This window comes from Oncorhynchus tshawytscha, linkage group LG32, assembly GCF_018296145.1.
Source record: "Oncorhynchus tshawytscha isolate Ot180627B linkage group LG32, Otsh_v2.0, whole genome shotgun sequence".
Classification (NCBI taxonomy): Eukaryota; Metazoa; Chordata; class Actinopteri; order Salmoniformes; family Salmonidae; genus Oncorhynchus; species Oncorhynchus tshawytscha.
The window spans coordinates 6,166,331-6,187,565 of NC_056460.1; the positions used below are offsets into that span (position 1 = coordinate 6,166,331).

General features: G+C 44.4%; 1 protein-coding gene and 1 pseudogene across 1 annotated transcript; one reads left to right on the top strand and one right to left on the bottom strand.

Annotated features, from left to right (window-relative positions):
- Positions 1 to 1,241: 1,241 nt before the first annotated feature.
- Positions 1,242 to 8,950, bottom strand: LOC112230126 (RNA-binding protein 34-like). Its single transcript, XM_024396327.2, is given in 9 exon segments — positions 1,242 to 1,981; positions 2,180 to 2,268; positions 2,271 to 2,297; positions 3,799 to 3,862; positions 4,027 to 4,117; positions 4,119 to 4,241; positions 4,318 to 4,436; positions 4,755 to 4,889; positions 8,933 to 8,950. Coding segments are annotated over 9 exon segments (810 nt in total). The 3' UTR covers positions 1,242 to 1,837.
- Positions 8,427 to 19,601, top strand: LOC112230399 (annotated as a pseudogene).
- Positions 19,602 to 21,235: the final 1,634 nt, after the last annotated feature.

Below are 21,235 nucleotides of genomic sequence, written 5' to 3' on the forward strand. Positions count from 1 at the left end.
GAAATGTCAGAATAGTCTTTCTTTCATAACATTCCCAGTGGGTCAGAAGTTTACATACACTCAATTAGAATTTGGTAGCATTGCCTTAAACAATTTAAACTTGGGTCAAATGTTAGAGGTAGCTTTTCAACAGGCTTCCCACAATAAGTTGGGTGAATTTTGGCCCATTCCTCCTGACAGAGCTGGTGTAACTGAGTCAGGTTTGTAGGCCTCCTTGCTCGCACATGCTTTTTCAGTTCTGCCCACAAATGTTCTATAGGATTGAGGTCAGGGCTTTGTGATGGCCACTCCAATACCTTGACTTTGTTGTCCTTAAGCCATTTTGCCACAACTTTGGAAGTATGCTTAGGGTCATTGTCCATATGGAAGACCCATTTGCGACCAAGATTTAACTTCCTGACTGATGTCTTGATGTTGCTTCAATATATCCACATATTTTTCCTCCCTCATGATGCCATCTATTTTGTGAAGTGCACCAGTCCCTCCTGCAGCAAAGCACCCACACAACATGATGCTGCCACCCCTGTGCTTCACGGTTGGGATGAGGTTCTTTGGCTTGCAAGCCTCCCACTTTTTCCTCCAAACATAACGATGGTCATTATGGCCAAACCGTTGTATTAGACCAGAGGACATTTCTCCAAAAAGTACAATCTTTGTCCCCATGTGCAGTTGCAAACCGTAGTCTGGCTTTTTTTTATGGCGGTTTTGGAGAAGTGCCTTCTTCCTTGCTGAGGGGCCTTTCAGGTTATGTCGATATAGGACTTGTTTTACTGTACCTGCTTCCTCCAGCATCTTCAAGGTCCTTTGTTGTTCTGGGATTGATTTGCACTTTTCGCACCAAAGTACGTTCATCTCGAGGAGACAGAACGCGTCTCCTTCCTGAGTGGTATGACGGCTGCGTGGTCCCATGGTGTTTATACTTGCGTACTATTGTGTGTACCTTCAGGTATTTGGAAATTGCTCCCAAGGATGAACCAGACTTGTGGAGGTCTACAATTTTTTTTGAGGTCTTGGCTGATTTTTCTTTTGATTTTCCCATGATGTCAAGGAAAGAGGCACCGAATTTGAAGGTAGGCCTTGAAATACATCCACAGGTACACCTCCAATTGACTCTGTCAATTGGCCTATCAGAAGCTTCTAAAGCCACAATTTTCTGGAATTTTCCAAGCTGTTTAAAGGTACAGTCAACTTAGTGTATGTGAACTTCAGGCCCACTTGAATTATGATACAGTGAAATAATCTCTAAACAATTGCTAGAAAAATTACTTGTGTAAAAGTGATGTCCTTGCCGAGTGGAGTGGTTGAAAAACGAGTTAGTGACTCCAAACTAAGTTGATGTAAACTTCCGACTTCAGCTGTACATGTTAGTATTTACATACATTGGGTGTGATAGCCCCAACCTAAAAAACAACAGTTTCAACTGGAAATGTGGGTAGGCATGGATGTTAAGTCATGAACGCTTACACACCATCTCATGATATAGCTCCACTGACATGTTAATTGTACAACACATTTTATCTGCTTTAACAATATCAAATTAATTTACATCCAAAGGCACAAAGCACAGACCATCAAATGTGTACGACCTGATTCCTTTTCCTCGGTTTGAGTTTCTTCTTCAGTGCCTTTGCTTTTTTTCTGTTTGGGTCGGCCATCTCACCTTTGAAGGAAGAGAGGCCTGTGGGGGCTTTCGTTGCCTCACCTAGACTTTTCTTGAATGGCTTCCCCTTTGATTTGAGGCCCCTTCCCCTGCGGCCTCCCGGAAGACTTGTTTTGGGGACCGCCCTGGCCCGGTCTCTCCTTAAATCCCCCTTTGGTAGGCTCCTTCCCTGCACCCTTAATATCTCTTTCTTTCCCTCTGGGACCTCTGTGCACCACTTTCTTCTTCTTTCTCCTTCTTCACTGACCTCTTCACCCGGACCGACCTCCCGAGGAGTTTTGAGCCGTCTGGTTTCAAGGCCAGCTGGACAGCATCGATGCTCTACAACAAAAGCGTTAGCTGTTAGAGATGATGCAGGTACGGATGGAGGGGGTGTAGTTAGAAAATAAACTGTGTGCTGCTGCCGTATGGGACTTGGCCAGCTCAGTAGTGGGAAGACTGCTGAAATGCATACATAACTGCTTCACACACATCTCTGAGCAGGTTGGGTGCGTATGAAATGTGCATTCTTTTTCTTACCTCGAATAAGATGTAGCCAAAGCCCTTGCCCATTCCAGAGTTCTTGTCCCGCACCAGCCTCACCCCCTCCACCTTGCCACACTCCTCAAGTGCTGTCGCAATGGCAATTCGTTTATATCTGCAAGTTAATACAGTATGAGCCAAATAACGTGCATTTTATTGTTTTCCTTTTGACTGGGACGTTGCGGGGGTACCGTTGTCGAGGTAATATGTACATGTAGGTAGAGTTATTAAAGTGACTATGCACAGATAACAGAACCGTTCCAGAGGGGGGGGGTGAAATGTAATTAGTCCGGGTGGCCATTTGATTAGCTGTTCAGGAGTCTTATGGCTTGGGGGTAGAAGCTATTTTGGCGTCTTTTGGACCTAGACTTGGCACTCCGGTGCCTGGTATAGAGGTCCTGGATGGCAGGAAGCTTGGCCCCGGAGATGTACTGGGCCGTACTCGCTACCCTCTGTAGTGCCTTGCGGTCGGAGGCCAAGCACTTGCCATACCAGGCAGTGATGCAACCCACCAGGATGCTCTCGATAGTGTAGCTGTAAAACCTTTTGAGGTTCTGAGAACTCGTGCCAAATCTTTTCAGTCTCCTGAGGGGGAATAGGTTTTGTCGTGCCCTCTTCACGACTGTCTTGGTGTGCTTGGACCATGTTTGTTGGTGATGTGGACACCAAGGAACTTGAAGTTCTCAACCTGCTCCACTACAGCGCTGTTGATGAGAATGGGGGCGTGCTCGGTCCTCCTTTTTCTGTAGTCCACAATCAGCTCCTTTGTCTTGATCACATTGAGGGAGAGGTTGTGCTTGCACCACATGGTCAGGTTTCTGACCTCTTACCTATAGGCTGTCTCATTCTTGTTGGTGATCAGGCTCATCAAACTTAATGGTGTTGGGAGTCGTGTTTGGCCGTGCAGTCATGAGTGAATAGGGAGTACAGGAGGGGCCTAAGCACGCAACCCTGAGGGGCCCACGTGTTGAGGATCAGCGTTGCGGATGTGTTGTTACCTACCCTTACCACCTGGGGGCGGCCCGTCAGGAAGTCCAGGATCCAGTTGCAGAGAGAGGTGTTCAGTCCCAGGGTCCTTAGCTTAGTGATGAGCTTTGTGGGCACTATGGTGTTGAAAGCTGAGATGTAGTCCATGAACAGCATTCTCACAGATGTTCATTTTGTCCAGGTGTGAGAGGGCAGTGTGGCGTGCAATAGAGATCTCATCATCTGTGAATCTGTTGGTGTGGTATGCAAATTGGAGTGGGTCTAGGGTTTCTGGGATAATGGTGTTGATGTGAGCTATGACCAGCCTTTCAAAGCATTTCATGGCTACGGATGTGAGTGCTACGTGTCGGTAGTCATTTAGGCAGATTACCTTCATGTTCTTGGGCACAGGGACTATGGTGGTCTGCTTGGAACATGTTGGTATTACAGACTTCGACAGGGAGAGGTTGAAAACATTAGTGAAGCCAGTTGGTCAGCTCATGCTCGGAGTACACATCCTGGTAATCCGTCTGGCCCTGTGGCCTTGTGAAGATTGACCTGAAAGTCTTACCTACATCATCTAACTCACAAATAAGCACTCATTGTCTGATGATGGGTATGAGATTAATCTAATACAGTGAATGGAGTACTTACCACTGATCGAAATCGAATGCTTTCAATCGCTCCCTGATCCTTGAAGACAAGCTGTAGTGTCTGAAAAACCAAACACAGAAACAACATAAGGCATATTTGTATTTTCACTTCGATCACCATTTATTTGCTTTTAAATGCTATTTGAACCCAGGTCTGCTTTCAACATACCTAAATGAGATTATGTTCACTGCTTATAACTCAACTAGGACTGGGGCTGCTGTTACCTTCTTTGTGCAGCTGGCAGGAAGGTTGCCGACAAACACTGTTCGTTTCTGCTTTACCCTCTCCTCTGCAATTTGGGCTCCAGTCCTCTTTTTTTGTCTGCCTCTCCTCCTCCTCTGTCACACCCCCTTCTCCCATCTCAACAGCTTTCCTTTTAGTCTTCTTGGGCATCTTTGGGACCTGTTCATCTTCGTCAGCATTTTGTAACGCACATTCTCTGAAAGCAAGAGGGAGAACTTTTATCTATCAATCTACATCTCTTGCAGCATATTGTTTCATTTTTAATCACTCACCTGTTTTCTAGACTTAGGTCTGCAGCTGATTTGTCCTTTGCGGCTTTCTTTGTTTGTTTCTGGTGTTTCGGGACTTTTGTGACCGCACCTTCCTTCAACTCCACGCTCCTCGGTTCAGGCTATGAATGGAAATACATTTTTTTTAACAGAACTTCACTCAGTTGGCAAATACAGAAGATTCTAGCAAGGGTACACGACTCAGGCCCTCAAGCTTTCTAGTTCTGTTGGTTTTTCCAGGTAATACCTCCCCATCATTTTGGAAAAGAAAGCTAAAATGTGTGTTTCTTAGTGGGTAGGTAGGAACTCCGTTTCACATTATTTCAGAACCTTTTCTCTACTGAATATGGCCTTGGTTTCCTGGAAAACAAAAAGTCAGCTGGGCTGCAGCGTTTAAAAGACCCAAGCTGTGCATCCTTGCCTTGGACTTATGGGCTTACCTTAGGAGCAGGAACAAAGAACAGAGTGTCAACTACTGGCGCAGCTTGGAACAATGCAGATAACGATCCGGAGCTGGATGTAGACTCCTTTGGAAACAAGCTGGCTGATACTGATCCCACTACATAGTCCAAGGACTATTTGTCCACAGATGGCCCCTCCTCACTAAGGAAAAAAGAACAATGTTAGACTTAATAGATACAGCAGCAGTTTGTTCACTACCACAGTTGTTGGGTAGCTAGAGGTGCATGAATGCCAAAGTACGTGTAATGTTATTATTTATTATTTTACCCCCCTTTTCTCCCCAAATTTGTGGTGTCCAGTTATTAGTAGCTACTATCTTGTCTCATCGCTACAACTCCCGTACGGGCTCGGGAGAGACAAAGGTCGGAAGTCTTACGTCCTCCGATACACAACCCAACCAAGCCGCACTGCTTCTTAACACAGCGCGCATCCAACCCGGAAGCCAGCCGCACCAATGTGTCGTAGGAAACACCGTGCACCTGGCAACCTTGTTTAGCGCGCACTGCGCCCGGCCCGCCACAGGAGTCGCTGGTGCGCGATGAGACAAGGATATCCCTACCGGCCAATTGTGCGTCGCTCCACGGACCTCCCGATCGCGGACCAATTACGACAGAGCCTGGGTGCGAACCCAGAGTCTCTGGTGGCACAGCCCTTAACCACTGCTCCACCCGTGAGGCCCTAGTACGTGTAATATTTACACATGTAATATTTATTGCTACAAAGACAGCTTGCTGCCCTTGTGATGACTTCATAAGCATTTCCTGAACTTCCAGAGGTAACACACTAAGGTAGGCTATCCAGTGTCAATGAGCTGCCAACCTAATTGTTTGCGAACAAACATAAGCAATTTACTGAACAAAAATATAAACGCAACATGAAACAATTAACGTTTTCACTGAGTTACAGTTCATATAAATGATATCAGTCAATTGAAATACATAAATTAGGCCTTACTCTACAGATTTCACGACTGAATACAGATATGCATCTGTTGGTCACAGATAGGGGCGTGGATCAGAATACCAGTCTGCATCCCGTGTGGCCTCGTAACACAACACATCTCCTTCGAATAGAGTTGATTAGGCTGTTAATTGTGGCCTGAGGAATGTTGTCTCACTCCTCTTAAAATAGCTGTGATAAATATGGCGAGACCTGGAGCATGCTGTCGTACACGTAGATCCAGAGCATCCCAAACATGTTAAATGGGTGACATGTCTGGTGAGTATGCAGACCATGGAAGAACAGAGACATTTTCAGCTTCCAGGAAGTGTGTACGGAGCCTTACGACATGGTGCCGTGCATTGTCATGCTGAAACATGGTGTTGGCGGCGGATGAATGTCACGACAATTGGCCTCTCGTCATGGTGTCGCTGTGCATTCAAATTGCCATCGATAAAATTCAATTGTGTTCGTTGTCTGTAGTTTATGCCTGACCATAACCCCACCGCCACCTTGGGGCAGACTGTTCACAACGTTGACATCAGCAAACTGCTCTCCCGCACGATGCCGTACACGTGGTCTGCGGTTGTGAGGCCGGTTGGATCTGCTGCCAAATTCTGTAAAATGACATTGAAGGTGGCTTATGGTAGAGAAATTAACATTAAATTCTCTGGCAACAGCTCTGGATATTCCTGCAGTCAGCATGCCAATTGCAAGCTCCCTCAACCTGAGACATCTGTGGCATTTGTATTGTAGCAAATCTGCACATTTTAGTGGCCTTTTATTGTCCCCAGCACAAGGTGCACCTGTGTCAAATCATATTATTGGTCACATACACATATTTAGCAGAAGTTATTGCGGGTGTAGCGAAATGCTTGTGTTCCTAGCTCCAACAGTGCAGTAGTATAACAATTCATGTCAATATACACAAATCTAAAAAATAATGGAATTAAGAAATATATAAAATATTAGATTGAGCAATGTCAGTGGCTCATATGAGATGATTAAAGCAGTATGTAAACCTTATTAAAGTGGCCAGTGATTCCAAGTCTATATAGGGCAGCAGCCTCTAAGGAGCAGGGTTGCGTAACCGGGTGGAAGATGGCTAGTAATGGCTATTTAACAGTCTGATGGCCTTGAGATGGATGTTTTCAGTCTCTCGGTTCCATCTTTGATGCACCTGTACTGACGTCGCCTTCTGGATGATAGCGGGGTGAACAGGCAGTGGCTCGGGTGGTTGTTGTTTTTTGATGATCTTTCTGGCCTTCCTGTGACATTGGGTGCTGTAGGTGTCCTGGAGGGCAGGTAGTTTGCCCCCGGTGATGCGTTGGGCAGACCACACACAGCACCCTCTGGAGAGACCTGTAGTTGCGGTCGGTGCAGTTGCCGTACCAGGCGGTGATATAGCCCGACAGGATGCTCTCAATTGTGCATCTGTAAACGTTTTAGGGGCCAAGCTAAATTTCCTCAACCTCCTGAGGTTGATGAGGAGCTGTTGCGCCTTCTTCACCACACTGTCTGTTGTGGGTGGACCATTTCAGATCATCAGTGATGTGTACGTCGAGGAACTTGAAGCTTTCCAACTTTCCGTTGATGTTGATAAGGGCATGCTCCCTCTGCTGTTTCCTGAAGTCCACAATCATCTCCTTTGTTTTGTTGACGTTGCGTGAGAGGTTATTTTCCTGGCACCTCTCCCAAGGCCCTCACTTCCTCCCTGTAGGCTGTCTTGTCATTGTTGGTAATCAGGCCCACTACTGTTGGGTTGTCTGCTAACTTGATGATTGAGTTGGAGGTGTACGTGGCCATGTAGTCATGGGTGAACAGGGAGTACAGGAGGGGGCTGGGCACGCACCCTTGTGGGTCCCCTGTGTTGAGGATCAGCATCTGGGCTTGCAGCCTTGCGGGGGTTAATACGCTTAAATGTCTTACTCAAGTTGGCCACGGAGAAGGAGAGCCCACAGTCCTTGGGTGTCGGTGGCATCCTCAAAGCAGGCGAAAGTGTTTAGCTTGTCGGGAAGCAAGACGTCTGTGTCCGCGACGTGGTTGGTTTTCCTTTTGTAGTCGAGGATTGTCTGTAGACCCTGCCACATACTTCTGTGTAATGATCATGCTGTTTAATTATGTTCTTGATATGCCACACTTGTCAGGTGGATGGATTATTTTGGCAAAAGAGAAATGCTCAAAAACAGGGATGTAAACAAATTTGTGCACAATATGAGATAAATACTTTTGTGCATATAGAACATTTCTGGGATCTTTTATTTCAGCTCATGAAACATTGGACCAACACTTTACATGTTGCGTAAAAAAAAATGTTCAGTGTAATACAGTGTGCGTTTCCCAAACTACCTTGTATTTCCAACAATGTACAAATTGAACATAATTATTAACGTTAGATACATGCGGATACTCGTGGAATGGCGACTAACCTCTCTCCAGAAAGTGTATTTTTCATGGTCAGTTCACGTCAATGTTCTCGATGGTCGATTCCAGCTGCTTTGAATGATGAGACAATCTTATACAAACGTGCTTTTATCATGGAAATAATTCATCAAATAATTTGTACTGGAAGTTATAATGAAAACATCTCATTAGAACTATGTGTTGATGCCCAAAAAAAATGTATCTATTTACTCACGTTTTACTCCATGAAGATCTGTCCTTCACCTAATTATGTCCTACCATGCACAACGCAATTGTAAATGTTCCTAGCTGTTACATATGGGTGGGCTTTCATCCAGTGATCTAAATATAGATGCATTGATTGTTACCTGATTATAACGATGATGGCTATTTAAATAATGGCACTAAAATTACGTTTTATTGCCGATAACTTAATCATTAATAATCTATCAAACTTGTACGGCAAACGTGTGCATCATCATACTCAGTTATTTCCAGTCGGGGTTTGTGAGCTGTGATTATTTATGCTGCTGCGAAATATGACAACAACTCTCTGATTAAGGTAACTTTCAAACACATATTTGGAAATAACATTATATCCATTCTGTGGACACGTGGTCCTCGTGTTTCATCGGCAGTGAAGATGTTTGTTGTAGCTAATCTCACTATAGTAGCCAATCAAATAAAGCTAAACAACATTGCAGTTTCTTGGGAGTTGACATGACAGCAAGTATTTTAGCTAGCTAACGTTATTACCTAATGCTTTCTTAAATAGCACTGTCAAAGTACAGCAAGTGAGTATAGAAGGCTTTACCTGTTCATTCTTTTTCATTGCACATATATAGGTATACTTAAACCCAACGTTATAGATTCAGTGAGTTCAATGAGAGTCCCTGGCCAGACACAACCCACCACCATGGACGAGTGCCTTCCATCAGACGCAGTGGGCAGACGTGTGGCTTGTGACGGGGAGCGTGGCACGGTGCGGTTTGTTGGCACTGTACCACCAACTGCGGGTAAGCTAACTAGTTTACAGACGGCTTGGGATATCGATATAATAGGCAAAATAACATACGCGTTATCCACAATGTGTGTGGCAGCACCGTTTGAGAGAAATGCACAATTATTCTTGGTCATGCACTATAACCAAGTACTTATTCAATGTCTGTACTTACCAAGTCCTCTGTGCTTAGGGTTGTGGCTTGGTGTGGAGTGGGACAACCCTGATCGAGGCAAGCACAATGGAAGCCATGAAGGTGTCCACTACTTCACGTGCAGGTAAAATAAACCATATCTAGTATCTCCATGATGGTAGCATGACATGGGTGTCATCCTAATTACTGTTAACCCATATGTAAAATCTTCTGTAATTTTTTCAGCTGCGTGATTAATTTCTGTGCTCATTCGTGTTAGAAATTGAAATTCTGGCAAAAATGAAGTCTCCACCCTCAAAAAAGGAAACAGGAAACAGACTTTTGGTTTGGAATGTGGCCGTTATGTGTTTTTGCTGCTCTCAGACCAAGATTCTCTCCCCCGCCACCCCACCTAAGGCACCCGAAGGGAGGCTCTTTCGTCCGGCCCAAGAAGGCCAGCTTCGGGGTGGACTACCTGACAGCCATCAGGCGGCGTTACGAGATGGAGGTCCAGCAGGTCTTGGGAGAGGAGATCCAGATCTCCATGAGGACGGTGGAGATGGTGGGCTTCGAGGCCATCTCGGAGAAACAGAAGTAAGGGGACAACAAGGCTTTGGAGCCTGAGAGTGAGAGGGTATTTTTTTAGGCTTAATCTGATTTTGGGAATCTGTCCCAAAGTGGGCTTGTTTGTACAGTCAACTTCATATGTACTGTTTGTAATACTTAAGGAATATTGTTAAAGCATGCCACCTATACCAGAGGATGCCAGTATCAGGTCCCAAAAAGAGGTTTCTAACCTAAAGGCTATTCCCTGGTTAAATAAATAGATTTTAAGTTAAGAATGTTATAAAAAGTAGGCTAATGCACTTTAATTGGGACTGTTGAACTGCACCACTCTCCAACAGATTTGCACTTCTGATGTGCAGTCATCTGTACTTATTCAGTGAAAAGCGTTGTTATCATCTGTGCTTCTCCACGGGGTGGAAAACCTCACTGATGTTGCACTGGGGTTGCGTGAGGTTTCCAGCCCGGGCCCTGCAAACGAAATCCAAAACACCACTCCCCGTATCCTTTCATTTCGTAGCTTTTAATTAGTTAACAAGTGCCCATGTCAAAAAAATACAACTATAATTTTTGTTAATTTTAATTATTTATTTTTAAACCCATTTTTCTCCCAAATTTTGTGGTATCCAATTGTCTCATCGCTGCAACTCCCGTACGGACTCGGGAGAGGCGAAGGTCGAGAGCCATGCGTCCTCTGAAACACAACCCAGCCAAGCTGCGCTGCTTCTTAACACAATGCCCGCTTAACCCAGAAGCTAGCCACACAGACGTGTCGGAGGAAACACCATACACCTGGCGACCCCGTCAGCGTGCAAGCGCCCGGCCCTCCACTGGATTCGCTAGAGCGCAATGGGACAAGGACATCTCTGCCGGCCAAACGCTCCCCTAACCCGGACAACGCTAGGCCAATTGTGCGCCGCCCCATGGGTCTCCCGGTCGCGGCCTGCTGTGACAGAGCCAGGATCTCTAGTGGCACTGCTAGCAACTGCGATGCAGCGCCTTAGACCGCTGCGCCACTCGGGAGGCCACAAAATGTTAATGTTAATAATACTTGAGTGCACTTTTCTGACCTTGACTTACTGGGATATGTAGCTACATTACACCATGTTTGTGTCCCAAATGGCACCCATTTTCCCTATATAGTGCGCTACTTTTGACTAGGGCTCTGATCAAAAGTAGTGCACTTTAGTGAATGTGTGTGTTATTTGGGATACAGCCCCATGTCCTGTTAGTAAATGTACGGTCCACCCACCCAATTGAATTAGCTTGGGGGAAGCATTGATTGGACATTTACCTGATGGTGCGCTACTACTGCATCCTTAATGGTCACTATCAGACGTGCTGATATTGGACCTGTGTGGGAACCTCCTGTGCTGCTGGGACGACGTGATGGCCATCACAGAACAGATGGAGGAACTCAAAGAGCTTCAGCTCAGGTAGATCACACTGAATAATGGTGTGTGTTTTTGTGCCCGACTTTTCTCAAACTCTGATCCCCTCACTGACGTGTCTCTCTCTCGTCCTCTGTCCCCTCAGCCACAACAGACTGCATGTGCCCTCCAACCCTACGGTGCGACCTCGGGCCTTCCCCTGCCTCAGGGTCCTCTCCCTCACCAACTATGCCCTCACGTGGCCTCAGGTGACAGCCACCACCCTGTACCCTTCCCTTAGGCATTATGGGTCTCTTTCTCAATGCATATTTCCTCAATTCCTTGTATCCTCTATGCTTACATCCTCAAAACCCATTGGAGAAGAAGGCTGGAGGGAAAGAACCTTGGACCTTATCCACCTATATGGTTGAGAAGGAGGCAATGAGATAGGATGTGAGGATTGATGAAAGATTCATTCAGATCAATCCCATCTGAAGAAAATACAATTTTGCAGGCTGATTTTATTTTGAAAGGTGTTTTTATACCAGTTAATACGGTAATAGATCATTAAGTTGCAGTGCACGATATGTTAATTAACGAGCTGGTGCAAACCTGTGAAGGCCTAATGAAATGAGAAAAACTTCTCTATATGCTGTCTCTACATTTAACCCCTCTCCCTTTGGTGTTGGTCTGTTAGCTGCTTGAGTGCGCCCCCATGTGGCCACTGCTGGAAGAGCTCTACGTCTCTGAAAATGACTTCACTGAACTGCAGAGGTAAGGTTTTAGCCGTTTTGGGTCTCCCTTCTAATTTTTTAAAATATTTTTTTATAACATATAGAACTGACTTGTATTTCCGCCTCTTTCGCACAGGCCAAACAATGTCTTATACAGTCCTTGGCAGTTTTGGATCTCTCAACAAACCCTTTGGTTGATGGAACCGTACTGAGTATTGCCAAACTGCCGAGGTAAGAGCGAGCATAACCCTACCAACACAGACACTTGTCTACGTCTTATGACAAATGACACAGCTCTGTCGTTAGCTTCGACTTGTGCATTGACAGTTCTTGGGAGTACTTTACTTTCATGAGCAATAATCAACAAAACATTTTTTGGGGATACATACTATCCTAATAAATTAGTATTTCGTTATTTGCTTTTAACATTAGCATTTCAATGAATAAGCATTTATAACATTTATAATAACTTGTGTAGCATTTATCATGGAATTTTACAATAAAGTGTAACCTTTTTACAGCCATGATTTTCATGAATTTCAGACTGGAGAATCTAAATATGTCTAAGACTGGTTTGTCGACCTTGAGGTTTGATGATGCACTGCCTGGTAAAGTATACATCCACACTTCTTTTTTTTTTCCCGTTATATTTCTGTGTGTTTGTTATCGGAAGTCAAGTTGAATTAACATATCAGTAGAGATATTTGATCAAGATGTCAGAGCATGTATATAGATGACCGGTATTTCACAATGTGTAAAAATCTAAGAGCGAAAGATCGTCATTGAGTATACTAGTATTTTTTTTAATGTCTTCTGAAGGTTGCAAAACAGCTATGTTTCCTGCCCTGAAAATTCTCACAGTCAATAGCAACAACATTTCAGAGGTGAGTAATGTCTGTGAGTGGAGATGAAACGGTATGAACATTTCATATCACGATTTGGACAAATTATCACGGTTGTCAGTATTATTATCACAGTATTGTTCAAATGTGCTGGAAATGTTCAAAAAGTACTGATACACACACACTGAAATAATTTCACCAAGTTTTATATTAAAAACCAACAAACAACAAATAAAATTAGCAGCACTATGCACTTTGTGTACATAAGCATTAAAATAATAACATTAACATTAAAGATGGCACCATGTGGCCATGAGAAGTAAAAGTTTCCCTCGTGCAGGTTTAAATGAACACAACCTCAAGTAAGCAAATCAAATGTGCATATACAAGCAACGTGCATGTAAGAGCAATACAACCATATGTAAACAAATCCAATGTGCATGTAAGAGCAATACAGCCATATGTAAACAAATCCAATGTGCATGTAAGAGCAATACAACCATATGTAAACAAATCCAATGTGCAAGTAAGAGCAATACAACCATATGTAAACAAATCCAATGTGCATGTAAGAGCAATACAGCCATATGTAAACAAATCCAATGTGCATGTAAGAGCAATACAACCATATGTAAACAAATCCAATGTGCATGTAAGAGCAATACAACCATATGTAAACAAATCCAATGTGCAAGTAAGAGCAATACAACCATATGTAAACAAATCCAATGTGCATGTAAGAGCAATACAGCCATATGTAAACAAATCCAATGTGCAAGTAAGAGCAATACAACCATATGTAAACAAATCCAATGTGCAAGTAAGAGCAATACAACCATATGTAAACAAATCCAATGTGCATGTAAGAGCAATACAGCCATATGCAAACAAATCCAATGTGCATGTAAGAGCAATACAACCATATGTAAACAAATCCAATGTGCATGTAAGAGCAATACAACCATATGTAAACAAATCCAATGTGCATGTAAGAGCAATACAGCCATATGCAAACAAATCCAATGTGCAAGTAAGAGCAATACAGCCATATGCAAACAAATCCAATGTGCATGTAAGAGCAATACAACCATATGCAAACAAATCCAATGTGCATGTAAGAGCAATACAGCCATATGCAAACAAATCCAATGTGCATGTAAGAGCAATACAACCATATGCAAACAAATCCAATGTGCAGGTGTTGACATTAAAATAACAACACAAAATATGTAAACAAATCAAGTGAACAGCACTGATTGTATGTCCGTTCTCTCCTTCATACAGAAATAAGGTGCTGCTGGCCTAACATCCTGTATGTATGCATCTTTGCTCACTTGAGAATGAAATGTAAAAATGTCAGCATATTTACTTTGTCCGGTTAAAGTAGTGATCTGCGAGGGGAGACAATGTGCCCACTGGCACTGAACACTCTCTGATGACACGCTGGTTGCAGGGATGCACAAAAGCTTCCTGGCAACCCTGTCAAGGTGAGACAGCTCTGATGCATGGCCCCTCCACCACACCAGTGGATCCTCTTCTGCTGGAATGGGTGGCAGAGATGGGTAGACCTTGATCTCTTCTTTTACTTTGTCTTTTGGGATGGTCGGAATCTGACCCCCTTTACCTCATCAAGGCAACAGATAGGTGATCTTTCTCAGCAACCCAGCCAGGCCTTTCCCCTCCGATGCCACTTTAGGGGTGGAGGTGCTGCTGGTGCTTTGTGGTTCTTCCCTGACTTGTGCAGCTGCCAGCTTCAAGGCCTCCTGTACACAGCTGTCAGTGTCAACTTTTGCAGCCTCAGGCTCATCTAAAAAGCTAATTTTGAAGTGTGGGTCAACGAAACAAACCATGTGCATGACTCTCTTTGCCTTCTCTGTGTATCTGTTGTTAAACTTCTTCGGGATCGGTGTCCCTTCCACAGGACGGTTGAGCTAACGTAGGCTAATGCAATTAGCATGAGGTTGTAAGTAACAAGAACATTTCCCAGGACATAGACATATCTAATATTGGCAGTGTCTAATTTTGAACATGAAGTTATTAATAAACAAATTAGGCACATTTGGGCAGTCTTGATATAACATTTTAAACAGAAATACAGTGGTTCATTGGATCAGTCTAAAATGTTGCACATACACCGCTGCCATCTAGTGGCCAACATCTAAATTGCACCTGGGCTGGAATAATACATTATGGCCTTTCTCTTGCATTTCAAAAATGGTTAAAAAAATACACAAAATGTTTTTTTTTTTCCTTCTTTGTATTATCTTTTACCAGATCAATTGTGGTGTTCTCCATTCTTTTCACATTTCCATAAACTTCAAAGTGATTCCTTTCAAATGGTACCAAGAATATGCATCTCCTTGCTTCCGGGCCTTAGCTACAGGCAGTTAGACTTGGGTATGTCATTTTAGGCGAAAATTGAAAAAAAGGGGTTACTGTCTTCTCTCATTACCCTTTTCATCTCCTTTGTCAGGGATGGCTCCGTATCCTTTTCCACCAGAACATCATGGGTGATGTGGTCCAGGGCAGGCTTGATGGCTGACAGTGTCTCTGAGCAGTTGCTCCATGACGCATGCCGGTATCCTTGGACATCAGATGTCATGTTCCTCTTTCCCCAGCCAGTGTCGCACAGACTGGCTGCTGTTGGCTGAGGAAACGCTCAAGCATCTTGTGTGTAGATCCCCTTCGGGTCACCACATCATGGATCAGAGCCTTCTGTGGCATGTTGAGGGCAGCCTGCTTTTCTCTCAGTTCTCTCCTTCTCTTCCGGCTCCGTGAGAAGCCTTGGATGAGATGACTGCACTCCTTGACTGCTGTGTCAACTCTCTGAATTGTCAGAGCCTTTGAGATGGCCAGGTTCAAATGATGGCCAAAGCACCCAAGCTACAGATCTGGGAACTCTTCAAAAGCCTTGATCATGTTTGTGGCGTTGTCTCTGGTTATGCAGACCAGGTCTTGTTGACCCCCCCCACTCTTCCAGCATGTTCTCAAAAAACTCTCTGTTGTGAGCAGAGTGATCTTCTGGGAAGAACTGTGTTTCCAGGCAGTTTGATTCCAGTTGCCATTCTGGGGTGAGGTAATGGATAGTGAAGCTGATGTAGGGTTGAACCACCCCCTGCTTTCACTGGTCCAGAGGTCAGTAGTTGTAGCAAACCATGTGCCTTGAGCCACACTTTTTCCAACATCAGCTTTAACCTGGTTGTACAGGTTTGGGATTTCAGTCTTGGAAAATAATATTCGTGATGGCACTTTGTAGTGAGGCACGGCAACCTTCATCAGCCTCAGAAAGCCAGGCCTCTCAACAATTTGAAATGGCATCATGTCCTTTGCAATGTAATATGAAAGGGCTGCAGTGAGGTCTTAGGCATTTTTTTGATGTGGATGCATAAGCAGCCTGCCTTTTTAAATGCTTGCTTCAGTGTCTGTGTCACAACTGTAGATGAGGGACCAGTAGCATCACTGGGTTTTTGCTGTGAGTAAGGTCTCTCTTCTAAGGGAGATTTTATTTTAATGAAATGTATCTAGATATATGAATGATGAATTACTAAACTAATTTCGTGAATGTCACTAACCTTAGTCTGCAAAAAGTTAATACTTGTTCTGTAAAGATAGATAGTAGGGGGATGAATAAAGTTTTTGCATATAACTCAATCCTTTATCTCCCCTCTCTAAACCCTACACATACACTCCCTTGTGCTTACACACTGACACTGCAATACATACAACGATAAAATTTGCACACAAACACACACTCACTGACATGCACTCTTACAATCTCATTCACTCACTGACACACTCATTGACACACACACTCAGTGGTCTGTAATAAACGAGCTAGAGAATCTGCAGAGCCTGGTCCGGTTGTCATGTCGGCAGAACCCCCTGCTGAGCCGGGAGAGGAACCCCGGCACTGCCATGCAGCTGCTCATCACCAGGGTGGACCCGGCTGGAGGCCCTCAACAGGTGGACAGTGAGGCCCCGTCCTCCATTTTAATACACCCAGGTTTGAAAGACGGACACAGCTTACAGTTGATCCACACATGGCCGGCATGCAATTTATACTGGTGCATTAATGGTCAGCCAATGCGCGCAAGCGTGAAGTGATCGCTGTGGTAGATCCAGCTATACGCCTCCATCCCAAATGAATGGAAAAGATATGCACCTAAGAAAACCAGGAAATTAGACAGTGCTTACTGTATCTTCATTCGATATTTGAGGTGTATAGTAGCTGGATCTACACATGTCATGGGACGTGGTTTCATCTAGACATTGTGAAATGTACCTTTTAAAGCTATACATGTTTCCTTCTCGTATCTCCCCCTATGAATCCATCAGTGTTTGCTGATGTGCTTAATGAAATCCTCCATTCTCTTTCCCTGTTACCTGTAGATCCTGCCTGAGGACAGGAGGGGGTCAGAGCTGGACTACTGCAAGATGTTTGGGCTAGAGTGGCTGGCATCTGGGGGACACCGAGACCCCCAGCAGAACCGCCCCAGTGCTGAATTCACCGCACAGCACCCCCGCTATCAGAGTCTCATACAGAGTGAGTCACGAGTGGTACATTCCTCCTGAGGTTTTCCCGGCCCTCTGCTGCAACACCCTATTTCAGATGGAGAAGTGGTACAGCCCATCCTATATCTACTCCACTATAGGCATTTCTGAAGAAAAAAACATTTCATGTCTTGTTATCTGCCATACTGCTACCCATATCGCAAGAAAGAAGTGATAACAACGCAACCCATGTCACCATGCCGTCACTCTTACGAAGAGATAATGGCCATCCTAAATTCCCGCCCTGTATCATGAGTTCAATGAGTTCACAGAGGCTCGATATCTTTTGTTTTTCAGAATACGGAGCTCCAGAAGACAGCGAACTGAAGAAGCAGGAGCCATTTGCACTGAAAAATCAGCTCTTAAGTGAGTCCTCCTCACTTCTCTTAAGCCTACTTTCTACAGTATGCAAGGCAAGAACGCAATTAGCTATGCAATTAGCAATCCTATATAGTTGCGTCAAGTTGCACATTCCGGGGCTGCACACATTTGCATAAAGCAGTGTTTCTTAATCCTGGTCCTGGGATGTTTGCCCTAGCACTACACACCTGATTCCACTAGTTAACTTATTATCAAACATTTAATAAGTGTAATCGGCTGTCTAGGGCAAACACTAAAATGTGTCCCCCAAGACCAGGATTATGAAGTGGTTATGGAATGAATTGATTTGATAATAACCTGTAATGTGCTGTGACCCAATAAACACACATAAATATTTAGTCAGGAGACGAGTCAGAGTATCAAAATTGCATTCGTTCGTAAGAATAATATAGAATTTCATACTCCGACTTTCATACTGCCATTTCTGACTGCTTTGAAATAACAATATGTAAGGAGGTCGGGACCCCGATCTCCAATAAAACATTTTTTTTTTAAAGACTTCACAATACTGAACCAAGCTGTACTGAGCTGGCCTGGTTACTCGTCGCCAGCGTAGTTACTGAAACGCACAATGTGAAAAGAAAATGTCAGAGCCAGCACAGTTTGGTTCCGTTCAGCACGATAGTGGGAAAAGGATATACCTGTGCCAAAGGTCTTTTTTTTTTTTCATTGAGGGACTGAAAATGAAAGAAAATCTAGTTAACATCCTCGATACCTGTGTCGAATTATAGTAAGAGATACTTTACTAGGCAATAGGAAACGTGTTGGACATTTTTTTTAACAGTGTGTTTTTTGCTCTACGTCCAACAACCGCAGACTTTGGATTGTTTGCACTTGTTAGGCAATGTTTTGGGCAGCATGCACACTGCACGAAGTTGTCTGCTGTTGACTGTAGACCCATGTGAAAATGGCACGCCAAATTATGAAGTGCTGTTTGGATAAATAGTTGCACTTATCAACTGCTTTTATACTCTTCAATCTCTTTGTGCCAATGGGCGATCATGCATGTAAGATCTTAATGAGATGGTACCATCTGTGTGTGACCTTCTGTGTAAGAGCAATTGAAGTGACGGTAACCTATTGTATTTTAATAAAACACTCTTTTTGATATGTTTTAGATTCCATGATCGTTCAGAAAGTGAAGGGGCTGCTCTACAGACTGCTAAAGATACCGGGTGCTGAGTTGAAACTCTCCTACACCAGCTCAAAGGTAAAGCGGTTTTCTCTCAACAGCAACTGCCCTATACTACCTCAAAGGTAAAGGGTTCTAGTCTAGTTTTATTTCTATGTTGATGTTAACCATACTCGCCACTCATATGTGAATCTGTTTAATAGACCAATGGTACAGTATCACTTTCATAGCAGTGGAAGGGACTCCCTAAAACGGCATTTGTCTTTCCTCAGATGGAGGGCAAAGAGATTGAGATCGACAACGACCTGAAACCGCTGCAGTTCTACTCCATCGAAGACGGAGACGAGGTCCTTGTCCGCTGGTTGTGATCAGGAAAGGTCCGGATTGGTTGCCTGATGACTCAAACTGAATTCTTCCGCTTCCGTGGCATAATGTTTGGCCGGAGCAAGGAGTTTGGGTAGCCAGGCAACCGGATTGGAAGTTTAAGCGATATTCCGAAATCCATGAGATAAATGTACAGCACTAAAACTTGGACGAAAACCCAGCGCAATATCTATTCAGCCAGGGGAGACCAATCGATGTAGGAGAAGGAAACACTTGGGTTGTGTTCATTTGGCATGGATCGAAAGAGAACTGTTCAAAATGAAGTGAAACGGGAAGAGAACATCTGAACTTGTCCAATAAGAGACCCTAGTGTCATGTGCCCCTTAGAACACAACCCAAGTGTGCACTATGTGAACAGTTTGTGTATTTGTATTTATTAAATCAAATCAAATTTTATTTGTCACATACACATGGTTAGCAGATGTTAATGCGAGTGTAGCGAAATGCTTGTGCTTCTAGTTCCGACAATGTAGTAATAACGAACAAGTAATCTAACTAACAATTCCAAAAAAACTACTGTCTTATACACAGTGTAAGGGGATAAAGAATATGTACATAAGGATATATGAATGAGTGATGGTACAGAGCAGCATAGGCAAGATACAGTAGATGATATCGAGTACAGTATATACATATGAGATGAGTATGTAAACCAAGTGGCGTAGTTAAAGTGGCTAGTGATACATGTATTACATAAGGATGCAGTCGATGATATAGAGTACAGTATCTACGTATGCATATGAGATGAATAATGTAGGGTAAGTAACATTATATAAGGTAGCATTGTTTAAAGTGGCTAGTGATATATTTACATCATTTCCCATCAATTCCCATGATTAAAGTGGCTGGAGTAGAGTCAGTGTCATTGACAGTGTGTTGGCAGTAGCCACTCAATGTTAGTGGTGGCTGTTTAACAGTCTGATGGCCTTGAGATAGAAGCTGTTTTTCAGTCTCTCGGTCCCAGCTTTGATGCACCTGTACTGACCTCGCCTTCTGGATGACAGCGGGGTGAACAGGCAGTGGCTCGGGTGGTTGATGTCCTTGATGATCTTTATGGCCTTCCTGTAGCATCGGGTGGTGTAGGTGTCCTGGAGGGCAGGTAGTTTGCCCCCGGTGATGCGTTGTGCAGACCTCACTACCCTCTGGAGAGCCTTACGGTTGAGGGCGGTGCAGTTGCCATACCAGGCGGTGATACAGCCCGCCAGGATGCTCTCGATTGTGCATCTGTAGAAGTTTGTGAGTGCTTTTGGTGACAAGCCGAATTTCTTCAGCCTCCTGAGGTTGAAGAGGCGCTGCTGCGCCTTCCTCACGATGCTGTCTGTGTGAGTGGACCAATTCAGTTTGTCTGTGATGTGTATGCCGAGGAACTTAAAACTTGCTACCCTCTCCACTACTGTTCCATCGATGTGGATGGGGGTGTTCCCTCTGCTGTTTCCTGAAGTCCACAATCATCTCCTTAGTTTTGTTGACGTTGAGTGTGAGGTTATTTTCCTGACACCACACTCCGAGGGCCCTCACCTCCTCCCTGTAGGCCGTCTCGTCGTTGTTGGTAATCAAGCCTACCACTGTTGTGTCGTCCGCAAACTTGATGATTGAGTTGGAGGCGTGCATGGCCACGCAGTCGTGGGTGAACAGGGAGTACAGGAGAGGGCTCAGAACGCACCCTTGTGGGGCCCCAGTGTTGAGGATCAGCGGGGAGGAGATGTTGTTGCCTACCCTCACCACCTGGGGCGGCCCGTCAGGAAGTCCAGTACCCAGTTGCACAGGGCGGGGTCGAGACCCAGGGTCTCGAGCTTGATGACGAGCTTGGAGGGTACTATGGTGTTGAATGCCGAGCTGTAGTCGATGAACAGCATTCTCACATAGGTATTCCTCTTGTCCAGATGGGTTAGGGCAGTGTGGTTGAGATTGCATCGTCTGTGGACCTATTTGGGCGGTAAGCAAATTGGAGTGGGTCAAGGGTGTCAGGTAGGGTGGAGGTGATATGGTCCTTGACTAGTCTCTCAAAGCACTTCATGATGACGGA